The 14,568-nt window shown below is 40.4% G+C and overlaps 1 protein-coding gene across 4 annotated transcripts in view; it reads left to right on the forward strand.

Annotated features, from left to right (window-relative positions):
- Positions 1-14,568, forward strand: part of LOC139445984 (atrial natriuretic peptide receptor 1-like) — a 498,295-nt gene that overhangs the window by 149,948 nt on the left and 333,779 nt on the right. For all 4 annotated transcript variants that reach the window (XM_071227240.1, XM_071227241.1, XM_071227242.1 and 1 more), the window contains one exon: positions 6,665-7,715. In XM_071227240.1, coding sequence (XP_071083341.1) covers positions 7,031-7,715 — 685 coding nt within the window. In that variant the 5' untranslated portion in view covers positions 6,665-7,030. The remainder of the gene's footprint in view (positions 1-6,664; positions 7,716-14,568) is intronic.

Below are 14,568 nucleotides of genomic sequence, written 5' to 3' on the forward strand. Positions count from 1 at the left end.
TAGTGTTTCTGACAGGCAATAACCTACCATGTGTGCATATTTGCACATAAATCCGCGTAGCATTTACGATATTTGCCAAAGATTAACGTGAGCTTATTCAAATACCTTTTGAGTATAAGACAAAAAAATTGAAGTCTGTGACATGTTTGCTGAAAAATATTATGTCGGCCCTTGTTAAATATTATTGATATAAAAGGTTTCTGAGTTGGACAAATTGTTCCAGGTGCATCTTGACAATTGTGGTAAATACGAAGAAAATACGGCCATAAAAAATATAGTGTCGTTTTCAGTGAAAGGAAACTTCAAGGTATTCATGATACAAGTATATTGTTATCAACATGTCAGTATAGGACGGGAGCGGTCGGGTAGCCTAGTGGTTTAAGCGTTCGCTCGTCACGCCGAAAACCCGGGTTCGATTCCCGACATGGGTACAATGTGTGAAGCCCATTTCTGTTGTCCCCCGCCGTGATATTGCTGGAATATTGCTAAAAGCGGCGTAAAACCATATTCACTCACTCACTCACTCAATATAGGACGTCAACGCCAGAGAATAACCAGTCTCGATTCTCCACAGAAACAGATTCCATTGGGCGTGAAAGACAAAACAGCGGTGAAAAATATAATGAATGGATCACTGAAAATCAGTGATGAAACCATGTTTTCGCGACGAGTGTAAGCATGTCCTAGCCTACCGGATGCCCCTTATACTCACGTGGTTTGTTTGTTGCCTGACGCTACCCAGCAATAGAGCTGGCACTCGCCGGCCACCTGCAAACAAACTAGAAACAATCCAGTGACACGATGGCGCGTTTACTACTTTTGTTGCTCAATGTTAATTTTGAATTACGTCTTATGTGTACAAGTACAGACAGTCTGCTGCTCATAAGGAAAGAAACTCGTTCAAAATATTAAATTACTTCGTTATCTTCGTTTTAGTTTCACAAAACTAGAACTCTTCTAATCCAGTAACTTCATTAATATGTGCCTTGTAACAATCTCCTTTGTCATAATTGGTTTTATAGTTAAGTTAAGATGTCTGAACCATAGCAGTGTGGTTCTTTGAATTAATTATTCAGAACGAAGTGTCTCAAATATCACGGATGGGTTGTGTTTAAAGAACCTCGACAGGATTCCGATACTTAATACACAAAACGTCATTCAATTCTCACCGCCACGAACCGAGTGTGAGATGTCGCGCGGAAGCGAAATAACTTTTATGAGTTTAATCGTGTAAATCATTCTCCAGGGACAAGAATTATTTTCGTTCACTTCAGTGCTCAAATGTTTTGAAATTTGAATCTTCATAGTAAATATCGAACTGTTAAAAATTGAAGATAATTTTTTGTCGATTTAAGGTTAGGGTAATGAGAAAAGCCTCTATATTACCGTCTGTTCCAGTGAACATGTCAAGTAAGCTGGCAAAAGTGCCAGGAGTGTCATTTTCTTTGTTGATAGCAAAACAAATTCTCACGTCCGTGACATTTTATTAAACGTACAAAAATATTCGATTTATTAAACATTCGAGAGTATAACCCCTTGGGCACGCCAGAAACCTATAATTGTGGGTTCGAATCCCGGTTCGCCCGGATTATGTTTCTAGGTTTGTCAGCACCATACCCGTGCTCGTGGGTTTCACCGAAGTGGTAAACGTCTGAGACCTGCATCACTTGGGGCTTTCCTCCCACATTAAGCTTACACGCCGCGATATATCTGGAATACTGTTAAAAAGCGGCGTTAAACCCAACTCACTCACTCACTCACTCACTCGAGAGTATAACCACAGTACTTTGTAAACTTATGGGAGCATTTTCTTGCCCGGTTATCTGAGATACAGCCCTTCGCTGTGCAGAATTGTGTCCTGTGTCCCTTAGGACTTACCAAAATCAGTTGTTGTGATTGAGTGAGTGAGTATGGTTTTACGCCGCTTTTAGCAATATTCCAGCAATATCACGGCGGGGGACACCAAAAATGGGCCTCACACACTGTACCCATGTCGGGAATCGAACCCGGATCTTCGGCGTGACGAGCGAACGCTTTAACCAACAGGCCACCCGACCGTCCCTGTTTAGATTGGGAGAATCACGCATTAGATTAGGCGTTTCTTTGCAAGTTAATATGTTCTATTCAATTTACACTGTCGCCTCGTCAGTAGGTGAAAGTATGACGTCATTTAAAGAGTTGAGACCGCGAGATTGATATCTTATTCTCCTCTCTGAGGATCATGTTGTGTTTGATTCCGGCCTCGAATAGACCCCAAGCGCCGAGCATGCTTGGCACACGAAAGGAGTAATGGCATGAGGACCAGCAGCGTATTGGTCTGACTGGTCCTGTACAAACGTGCCCTGGTGGTGGGGGTCACGCTACAACAGGCGGATGAAACGTTCTGAGCTTCACTGTGATTGACTGCGTTGATGGAGTAGGTTGCTAAGTACCTTTCACGTAATCCCCTCTGAGGTCCACGCATGTCCGCCAACGACTGTGAAGTGCCTGGGTCCCAATTGTGCAGTCTTCCTTCTGGTAGTGTAGAAGGTCTCCGCAGCTATTTGCATAATGCTTGCCACAGAGTTCCTTCTTCAAGCTTGGGAAGAACCGGAGTGAGTGAGTGAGTGAATTGGGTTTAACGCCGCTTTTAACAGTATTCCAGTCATATCACGGCGTGTCAGCTTAATGTGGGAGGAAAGCCCCAAGTGATGCAGGTCTCAGACGTTTACCACTTCGGTGAAACACACGAGCACGGGTATGGTGCTGACAAACCTAGAAACATAATCGGGGCGAACCGGGATTCGAACCCACAATCATAGGTTTCTGGCGTGCCTAAGGGACGCAACTCTGCACAACGAATCGCGGCGCCTTAGACGACTGGGCCACCCGTGCCGCCGGGAAGAACCGGAACCCTGACGTCATGTTCTCCTAATTCACTCTTAATTCAATCTTCTCGGGGTCTTCCAGTCAATGTAAGATACGCGTTTAGATAACAATACTATAGCCTTTAGACTCCGGGCCAAAAGCCAATTATTCAAAAGAGCTACCGAAGCACGGCCACAATATACTATTCCAAACATACAAATAAGCGTTGTTTCTTTGTTTGTGTGGTGTCTAACGCCACACTCAGCAATATTCCAGCTTTACATTCTGTAAATAATCGAGCCTGGACCAGACAATCCAGTGGTTGACATCATCAGCATCGATAGGATACGATGCCATGCATCAACGAAGTCAGCGAACCTGACCTCACGTTAGTCGCCTCGTACGACAAGCATGGGTTGTTGAAGACCAATGCCAACCCGGATCCCCAACGGGGGCTCAAATATGCGATCGTTGCGATACGACTACACCAACTACAATAACAACATATCAATAATAAGATGATTTCGAAGAATTGGGCCAATTGTCCTCTTCAACAAATCGACCGTAGAATTACGACAGTCGTAAGTCTTTACTAAGCTGGGGTTTACCCAGCGAATTTCGTGCGAACAAAATAGTACCACGTACGGTACATGTCGCCGATAACGACGGCAATGACGACAATTACCAACGTACACCGTGCGAATTTGTTTCAACTAGTTACGCAACGTATTCGCGCCTAGCGAACAAATGGTATGACAAAATGGAAGCGTGAGTACACAGATACTATGGGAGACAATTGACAAGGGCAGTTTTGTGGAATAACGTTAAACAAAACCACCGAGTGGTATCCAAAGTCCGGAAGACTTAAAGTGACACGTGACGTAAGACCGTGACAATGGCATTCACTTTAAGCACGTGACACCAGTGTTATAAGTACCAGTTAAGTCATGTGTGTACAAAAACCCGTGCGTCTGACATGGCACGATAATTTGAGCCTCATTTGGGGATTAAGCAACGTTTGGAGTAAGCGCTCGTTGACTTCCTTTAAGTTGCTCGGAGATTGTGTACACCTTGTTATTGAATCTTGCCGGGACGGCCTCTTTGCCCTGATAACCTTGCGACGATAGCCCACTCTATCTTTCGGCGTACGTGTATTGCTTGAACATGGAGGATTAGTGGTCTCGCACAGCTATTACCCAAGCACCCCTGGGAACAAAGGGAGGTAATGATCTCGTCAACTTACTAATGTACTTTGAGGAAGGTTGCGATGTGTGGGGATTAGATTGTAGCGGGTTGAAGAGAATGAGGCCTTGCATGTCTGCCAATAATTTCTCGGAGCATGTCCTTGTTTTTGGGCTGTATTGTATACACTATTTAGTATAAACTGTTAGAACTAATAACATCCTTCCTTTGAAATATGCTACAGTTTAAAAATACAAAAAAAACGGCGGTATTGTTAAAACGATGTGAAAACTAACGTTGATTAGCTGCTGCTATACTGTGACCATTGTGATGAATTATTGTTGAGGACGACTAACATTTTGTATGCTTCTGTTCTTATAATAAGCAAAGAAGCAATACACTCATTCCGCAATGTTACCAAAAACATCCTTCTCATCAGAAATGAATTGAACTGGTGTCCTCCACAACACATTCAACAATAAAAGGTCATGCTTTGTATCTGAAGAGAAATGTATGTAAATCAAAATTATTATTATGTATTACCTAACATATCATTAACTAACTGTACATCACTAGTGTAAGATCCACAAATCAATTATCATGTATAAATGTACACTTGTTCTCTGGAAGCCTAAAATACTATAATAAACAATCGTGAATGAAGATTATTGAATATACATATGTACTTGTACTTACAGTCATTAAGGTTTACATATTAAACAAAGTAGTCAATATAGAGATTCTTTTTAAATACTTCTTAAGCCATCTCGAGAATTCCCATTTGTTTGCAAACAAAACGTAAGCACCCAATCGACAATCAATTTATACACTGGCTTAATATTATAATATCCACTTCGTGGATTAATTATAGCTGCACTCCAAGCGCTACATGGGATTAACGGATTACTGTCATTGACACAAGATAAAACCGAAGATTACGTAATTAGTAGGTTAATCCGCACAAGAAGCCTTGCATTCTCATTACAAACCACACACAAATCTTTCGGAATCTTTTGTTCTGGAAGTATTGACTTTTTGAGGTCGCCAAATTACGTCTAAATCCCCAGCTGATTATTAAAATCCTCCCACGGAGAATTACATACCGCATTGTTGTTGGTCGGTTTTTCGATGTGCCATTCTGAGATCGAGTTATTTTCAAGCAGGGCACATGTTTCCACCACCAGCAGGTCAGCTTCTCTTTCTCTTCGATATATATGTTATCGTACTAAATTGTCCGTGGCATGGTCGAGGTGATATACCCTGATATGTTGCTAACTTACTTGTGATTGAATTTAGAACCCTTTACATATTTCTTAGCGTTGGATGATCACAATGGTCGATCTGGCTAATCTTCGTAAATTGACGTACATTATATCACTGTCAGTATTATTTTTCTAGTCCAGATCTAATGACTTACATGCTCCTGTGATCATGTAATCTTCAGCAACCAATGTTGGTCGACAGAGGCGACGAACAGGATCAGGTAGTCAGGTTCGCTTACTTGGTTGCAGCATTTCAATTGCGTAGATCTAATACTTAAGCTCCCTGTGTTAGACCTTACTTGAAATGTGTTTTGTAGGAATAGTAGTGTATGTTTAAGATATCGCTATTGATACAACCTTACAACTATACACCTGGAAAAAAGTAAAGCACCACTGTTCCTTAATTTCATATTTCCGGGACGTCCATGTATTTGTTTGAAATATCTGAATATGGTATTGGTTTCAATTTGACAAATGTCTCAGATACCACCGATACCTGATGATACCCGTAAAGATCCGAGGAGAATAGTCGTTTAGCAACCCATGCTTCTCGTAAGAGGCGACAATGCTTCTCGAAAGAGGCGACAATGCTTGTCGTAAGAGGCAACTAACGGGATCCGGTGGTCAGGCTCGCTGACTTGGTTGATGTATGTCATTTCATCCCAATTACGAGGATCGACGCTCATGATATCAATCACTCGGTTGTCTGGTCTAGATACGATCATGTATAGACCGCTGTTATATAGCTGGAATATTGCTGGGTGCAGCGTTAAACAAACAAACAAACAAACAAACAAATGATACCTGCTTAACGGCTACCCGAATAAAGAAAAACTGTTGGATCGCTAGATGGTCACAAGAACTGAGTCATGTCGTAGGATGCAAAGCCTTGGAAGAAATGGAAAGGGAAGTCAAAAACGTCCTAACGTGTTCGTCAGAAAATTGATACAGCATACAATCTCTTTAAATCGCTGTTATATGGAAATATTGTGTAACCGGTTTATATCGGAAAATAAGTACATGTGTGCACATTGCTTTTCAACCGTGATTTCTCCTTCACTCCAACACATCATTAAGAATTATGCCGTGCACATAACCATTATGACGTCCATGTAATGAAAACTGATAGTTATAACAGTCTATTGTTTTTCATTGAATGCATATCCGTCCAATATTCCTTGATGTGTAGGCTGCTAGCAGGACAGCAGGACACAGCTGCATGGCACTCTGACATGGTCGAAGTCCCCTTGTTGCTTGACTGACACATGTGTAAACCTTTACTATGGATATTGTAACATAATATTTGAGCTGTACTCACTTTACAAAATGACAGGACTGATTTTCATAATTTCAACCACTCGTTGTTGTTTCAGGTTGGATCTGGACGCATACTCTGTAGGATTACACCAGAAGATCTTCATCATTGACGTATCGTGGTTACCTGGATCTTATTAACACTGAAGTAAAATAGTTCCAATCTTAAGGAGTATCTACAAGACGTCTAACTTCAAGTTGTGATATCCATTGTTTGTGAAATATGTAGTGATCTTTTTTGTGATTAATATACAACAATTATATTATGTATTGACATATATGAATACTAATTACCAGCTGTTGCATTGGATGTGATTGAAATGTTTCGAATGGAATACTACAACTGAAGCTTCTTTCTCCTGTCGAAAACAGCAAAATGTTCTCTTGATTTTTGTGTTCGTTCATAGAATCATAACACACCAACCATGTGTGTGAGGCTGTTAAGTTGGTGTGTGTTCTTGTGTGGATTTTATGGAGTAAATTCAAATCCAATAATGATAGCCTCGCTGTTACCGAGTGATAAAAGCAGATTGTTCAGTTCCATGAGGGTCGCACCTGCAATAAGCATAGCTGTGGAAAAGGTGACCAATTCCACGGGACCCTTACCAGGCAGACAAATCATTGTCAACTATGCCGATTCTAAGTGCTCAATCGCCGATGCCATGAACGAAGCCATCAATTACTATGTGAAAAAACAAGTCCATGTGTTTTTTGGGCCATGTTGTGACTACGCGGCTGCTCCGATTGCAAGACAAACTAGATACTGGGACATTCCTATGGTCACCACTGGTGCCATGGCTCGGGATTTTGCCTTAATGAAGCCTCGCATGTTTCCGCTGTTGACACGCGTTGGGACCAACTTCAACTCACTTGTGAATTTTATTGTGACAATTTTGAAAAAGTTCAATTGGAGTAGGGTGAAGTTGTTATATGAACCTGATGGTCATAATCACGTCCTGGAGAGATTCTGTCACATTGCCACGGATGGAATACACTACGGTCTGAGACACCAGAAGGATGTTCGAAATCTTTCACAGGAGTACTTCAAGTTTGACTACATAAATGACATCCTCACCAATCTCGCCACAGAAGTGGGCAATAATTATGCAGGTAAGATTTACATCTTTATTTCACTGACATTTGTTCTTTCAGTGCCAGCAATGCAACAAACTCCGTGCATGGGCCCCATGAGCACGTAACAAACTCTTCACTCATAACCTACAATTTCGCGAGATCAATGATGATTTATTGAAACCTCCGTTGTTACATCGTTACGTTTCTAGCTGGTCCACACAGACCTACGAGTCATGTTGAACAGTGATCTCGTGAACACCCTTTGTTGTTTCAGCAGAATTCGGATAGGTAACAGTAAACTTTAACCGTATCAGTGTACAGTAAACTACGGTTATAACGAACACGCTTATAACGAACTGACTGATATAACGAACTTATTTTTTATTCCCAGCCATTTGTTGTATATATGCTGTATATATGCTTATAACGAACTACGGTTATAACGAACTAAAATAAGCGGTCCCTTTGACCGGTTATAACCATAGTTTACTGTAGTAGAATCAAGAATCAAGAATTCATGTATGTCACCAAGCGATTTTAGAACAATTATAGTTTTTTCCACAGCTATAGCCATCATGGCTATTTCAGCCAATGAACGCGAGATCATGTAATGTCCCAAGTGTGTTGGGTCATGTCTGCACCACTGAACCAACACGTCAACTTACAATGACACAGGACGTCCTTGTCCTTGTGGCGTCCTCGGGAGGCAGACAGCAAAGGATCAAATATGATATATATGTGAATGCTTTACACAAAAACACATACACACACGAATGCCCATTATACCCCGTATCGAATGTCAACAACCTTTGTCGTTTAGTTGTAAAAGACACGAAACCAAGATTTACAAGATCAACACAGAACAGTGCAAAGCGCGTCGTATTCAGTTGCTGCGTTTATGAATATTACTGACACAAGACAACAATAACTTTTGTGTTCATCTTACAAGGGAAAACTAGAAATAGCTGGCATTAAACAGGCATTGAAAAGCACTTTGGAAGCAGATACGTGAACTATAATCAAGAAGCTCTCAGGAAGCTCTCAAGAAGACAATGACTAATAATTGAATGGTTTTGTTTTGATCGAATGTTTGGGCAGTTGGTAGGCACGTTTCTAAATAAATAATTCAGTCTCTTCAGGATAAGCTCAAACAATAATCGCCACATATTAGAGTTTAAAATTGTTTGAAAAAGATTTATCATAATTATAAAAACGTGCTTTGTCTCGAAAATGTAATCTCACATGGGCATTACATGTCTAGTATCTATTCCAGTACAAGTATACTGATCTGTTCCTTCATAACACAAGAGACGTAAAAGAGTACTCCAATATAGGTCATGTGGGAATATCAAGTTTCCTTTGTCCTCTTTAAGGTGTCACACACACATGTTCAGTACAATACTTGTGGAGTATTTTACACTACTATCGGATGGTACTTTCATTGTCATTCGTTGGATGGGGGAATTCTGTTGGGAGGTGCAGCAAACTCTAAAAAACGTTTCTCTGCGAAAACGTTCATTACTTTTAGGTATGGGAAAACGTTGTAATATACTCTGCTTTAAAGAACCTCAACTCTTGGGGTTGTTTCTACACGAATAGAGAAGTATACGGCAAAGACAACCGTTAGAAAGTTCAATTCCCAAAGAACCATTGTCAAATCAGTAAAAAGTTATGATATGTTAGAAAATCAAGCGTACATGTTCAAAGGAAAACGCGATTATGTTAAAACCTTATGTACGCTACACACATTGGCAACGTGTAGCGTGGAGTGATCCGGGTGCATCCCGTTTGACACTCGTGTGGAACCTGTCAACCACGCATGTGTTACGCGTTGGACGCGCGTGTGCAACCTGTGAAGCATAAGTATCACATGCGTGTGCCATGCGTTCTTATCGCGTGTATTATATAAACTTATGCAGTAGTGTAGATGAGGTCCGCAAACCAAAAGGTTCAATGAACAACTGTGCAACATACAGATTGCTGCATGCATAAAGAACACTCCATGGAGGTGGCGGTGGAGTAGGCTCGACACACCGAACGCCGTGTGAAGGCCATTTCTGTTGTCCCACGCCGTGATATTGCTGGAATATTACTAAAATCGGCGTAAAACCATACTCACTCACTAAATCGAGAGAAAGGGACCAACCAGTCAGAATAACCCTGAGAGAAAATGTTATTTAGGGGTAATAGTTACCGAAAGGCAATTAAGTAGACGCTATAAACGTTTCACGCGGTAAAGATGGGTAAATAAACACTCCCAGGAAACCACTTGTCCCCCATTATAACAAAACCTATCGTGTGCAAGATAAGCAATCAGCATCCTTTGTCTCGTGGAATAATAAATCTGTGTAATCTGTTTCCCTAAAGGCTAAAGCACTAAAACTGTTTAGTTTTGTTTGTGTTTCAAGCGATGTGTGTTTGGATTGTGTCAACAATTCGAGTCCTTCCATCTTTCTATATTTGGCGATTGTATATTAGGGGTCACCTCAAAGCTTTTCTTTAAGAAATGGTTCTAACAATGCAAACGAGGTGCAACTTAAATATTATGTTTATCATAGGATTCGATATTCGTCACAGACACAGTGTCAAAGAAGGAATTCTATTTAACATGGTAAGCTCCTCGTCACATTTACTTTCCGTACCAGATTTGAGATAATCCCCAAAGTCATCACTCGTGAGGATAACTTTGTTCAGATGAAAGGAAACACTGGCCATTCTTGCCTTTCAGAGGAATTACTTTGGGTCTTTAAAGTTTTATTTGTGTTACCCTGAAACCTATTCCTAGAAATATCTTATTGCTACACCAAAAGCAATAAATCCAACGAAAACGGAGATTGAATCGTGAGCTTATTCCATCTTAAGTAAACACAAAAATGGGACGTAAACAGACATATCCGGTAATTGAAAACGAATAATTGAGGATTGTACTGACCAGTATATGTCGACTTATTTTAAGGGACTCTCCGATGTCATGATGAGGAATGTCATTGTAACCTTCCAGTAATTTTACTTCAAGTACAAGGCGTTGTAAGGAATGGTTATGCGCGAGAGCTGCAGATAGGCGGAATAAGGGTGCGCGTGACATGTGCAAGGTTGCCCACCAGGACTTGCTCGTTCACGTTGTGTGTATGTGTTCACAGACAGAGCATCTCAGAGACAATTTGTGGTGTAGCATTGTGGACACTAGTCGGGTGGAAGTAAGCGTGGCGTGAGTTAAGTTTGCTCTTTCCTAGAAAATCCAGAGACTGTAGAGAGCTTTGCAAAAGCTTCAGTCAAAGATCTCTTCCAATTGGAGAAATATATAGATCTTGTGAAGAAACATTATATGTTCTGACATATAAGAGGGATAGACTTAGCATAAGAATGCCAGTCTTTGTACACTTGAAAATACTGTATGTATATGTCTGTAACTCTCCTATGGAGGAATTAAGAATATAGACGTGGCAGATTCACAACATGACGTGATTAGAACACTGTTTGCACGTCAGTGAACGTTAACATTTCCGAGTTTCTTTCTTAAAATGACAACGAGTAATAAATAGAATATCCCTGAGTTCGACTAACATTTATCAAGAGGGCAATACATACCGACAGGTCCTCATTTCTCAGTGACAATTCTCTAAGTGATGTTTATTCACTGAAATATGTTAAATTCATGCCACTAAAAGAAGTTACTGTTTGAAATGGTTGCCTGTAGATTTGCAAACAGGACTGGTTATTTTGGAGTGTTGTGGCTAACAATCACTTCCCGTTACCTATATATTTCCTTACATCTTACCCACAGTATACAATACGTCCAATCCGAGCATGGCATACAATACCAAAATGTATCAAATGCGAAAATGATATATTCAGATCAAATATATAATAATCAAATACGAATATCATGCACAAGGGATGTTAAATTTGATAATTTCATAGGCTGTTGCCGTATAACATTTCATGTTTGCTTTTCAACTTTTGAAATATTTTGATCATTTCTTGATTCATTCAACTTGTGTCATTACTCATTACGTGTAGATGTGGTAGTATGAACTATCTCAGTATCTTTGTCAAAACTTGAGTAGTATACATTACGTTCAATATTATTAAAAAAAGAAAAAACCCATTAATTTTACTCTTGATACAAACATTATGTGTGGTTGGATGTCAAGAAGGATTGACTGATCCCGAAGCATTATGATCTTAGTATTTTATCAACCACTCGGAAAAAAAGGACTCGAAAATATCGTCTTAAATTTGAGCAATCACGGGACAGCATTATTAGATCGCCGTCTAATTCGTCCTGTTTGCTCAGCTCTCTGAGAGTCTTTAAACCACCAATAACTGTTTGCCCTGCCCTCTCCTCTTACAACTCGAATTCCGCATACACTCCTTGGTTACTGCAATTTACATCATCGATTGCATGTCAGTTTCATATGTGCCAACGTAAATGACGCCTTTATGATGGGAAATGCCTTGTCGTTTAGCATGTTGCGTGAAATATACCTGTCTCCGGTGACAGGTAAGGGGAAACCAGGAGCGCGGTCGTTGCTAAGAAGGCACGTGCTTGCTTGTCACTTGTTCATTTCAAGGTTGTTGAAAGAGACACACGTCTCTTAGATACTTCTTAATTTCAAATTTGCTTGGTGACATGCACTGAGAAAATTATTCGGACAAAGCGGTGTTTACCTAATCAATCTGGAGTTCAGTGCAACGATATTGAACTAATGTAAGCGAATAACAATAAGCCGCAGAAGAAATTACAAAAATACGATCTTACGTCATATCCGAGAGGGACGAGCCCGCCGCGGCTTATAGAATATCTTAACATATCATAAGAGAAATATTAACTCCATAAATGCAGTTTCGTACAATATTGTGCGGTGAGGCCTGTTTACTGATAACGGATCGAGTCACAATGTACACGAAACAGTTTGGTAAACGTAGTGTAATCTCGATAATCTCAATTAAATGTGTTTACATTCTCGGATCAATTGTAAAGTTTCGGTTCAGCAAGGTCAAGATCTGCAATTTGCAAACACCCCGGACAGTTCAATCATGGTTGTTTGTTTTTTAACGCCGCAGTCACCAATATTCCAGCTATATGACGGCGGTCTGTAAATAATCCAGTCTGGACCATACAATCCAGTGATTGACATCATGAGCATCGATCAACGCAATTGGGATACGATGACATGCATCAACTTAAGCCCTGTTTATACGGCCAAATGTTACTCACATAAGCATATTTACTCCAGGAGTATATTTGCTTATAAGTAAATATACTTTTGCACGACCTCTTGAGGTGAAGTAAATTACTCCTGGAGTATATTTGCTTACGTAAGCAAATGCGTTTACACGACCACTTTTACCTATGTGAGTATATATACTTACGTACGTATATTTACTTATATAAGTAAACGTGGTCGTGTAAACGGGGCTTAGTCAGCGAGCCTGACTACCCGACCTCTCCTCTTGCGACAAGCATAGTCGCCTTTTACAGCAAGCATGGGTTGCTGAAAACCTATTCTACCCCGGATCTTCACGGGTCGTTCAATCAGGTATCGAAGTCTAATCCTGTTACGTGAAACTGAAATATTTATCTACGTTCTTGTGTCTTAGTAACTGCATTTTAAAACACATTCCACTCTCTAATACATGTTCCGTGAAACCTTATTTAACCGGAAACCTAGCTTTTCTAATCAAAACTTGGAACGCTTAAGTATATTAAACAAAGAGTACATCGTTTTGTACCCATCATCGATTCATAAGGACATTTGTTTATCCTGACGATGTTACTGAGAACACTACAGTTCGTATTAACGAGGTTCAAAAGAAAATTTCCACAAAACAAACTAAGAATTACAGATTCGATTGGATACACATTTAAGCCCTTCGACGACCCTAATGGTACCACTTGTATACGTAACAAAAACTTTTCGACTCGCATGCTACCAAGTTCCGTTGTGACCATTTTTGTCTGAACCATTGGCGTTGTTGCATAATGACTCCAGTCTCACGGAATCTAAGTCTTGGAAAGATCTAACACAAATATAGCCATCACAAGGCCCAAACGTCATTGTCAGCTTCCCAATGTCTAAGCCACGGATCAGTTGAATACCAAGCAACAATGAATCTCTAATTTTCAATAGCACAGAAAGTCGGTTAGCTTCTATATGTGGAGCCTCTTAAGATTTCATTTTATCTATTCTTACCTTAGGGAGACACAGCTGTATTTTAATGCACAGTGATGACGGTGAATGTGTTGATTAAGTATTGACAATACTGACAAGAAGTATATATCGGAAATGTCTTTGTTGTATATTAGGTCTGATTAGACTTTAGAAAGCTTAGACGATATGCATGACTTTTAGTATAATCTGTGTTGGTTTCTCTGTTGGCCTATTGATTGAAACGTTGGCTCATCACACCGAAAACCCAGGTTCGATTCCCAACACAGATTTGTTTGTTTGTTGTTTGACGCCGAACTTAGCTGTATTCCAGCTATATGGCGGCGGTCTGTACAAAATCGAATCTGGGCCATACAATCCAGTGATTGACAACATGAGCATCGATCTTTGCAGTTGGGATACGATGACATGCATGAGCCACGTCAGCGATCCTGACCACCTGATCCCGTTAGTCGCCTCTCACGACAAGCAGGCCACCCCCAGAGTTTATTTGTTATACTGGTGTAGCGATTATTGTTGATTATTTCTAGTTAAGATCAGTGGCAGCAAATGACCGAAACGTTCGTAAAATATCATGTGCTGCAGTGACCAACCTGCACCACAATTGTGATTTAGCGTTACCTCCCTTGTTTGTCGTTGGCATTCAAGATAGACTTGATCGTTCGAGAAGTGTGAGTGAGTGAGTTTAGTTGTACGCCACTTTTAGCAATATTCCA

This window comes from Haliotis cracherodii, unplaced genomic scaffold (assembly GCF_022045235.1).
Source record: "Haliotis cracherodii isolate W230 unplaced genomic scaffold, xgHalCrac1.p SCAF_6, whole genome shotgun sequence".
In the NCBI taxonomy this organism is placed as follows: Eukaryota; Metazoa; Mollusca; class Gastropoda; order Lepetellida; family Haliotidae; genus Haliotis; species Haliotis cracherodii.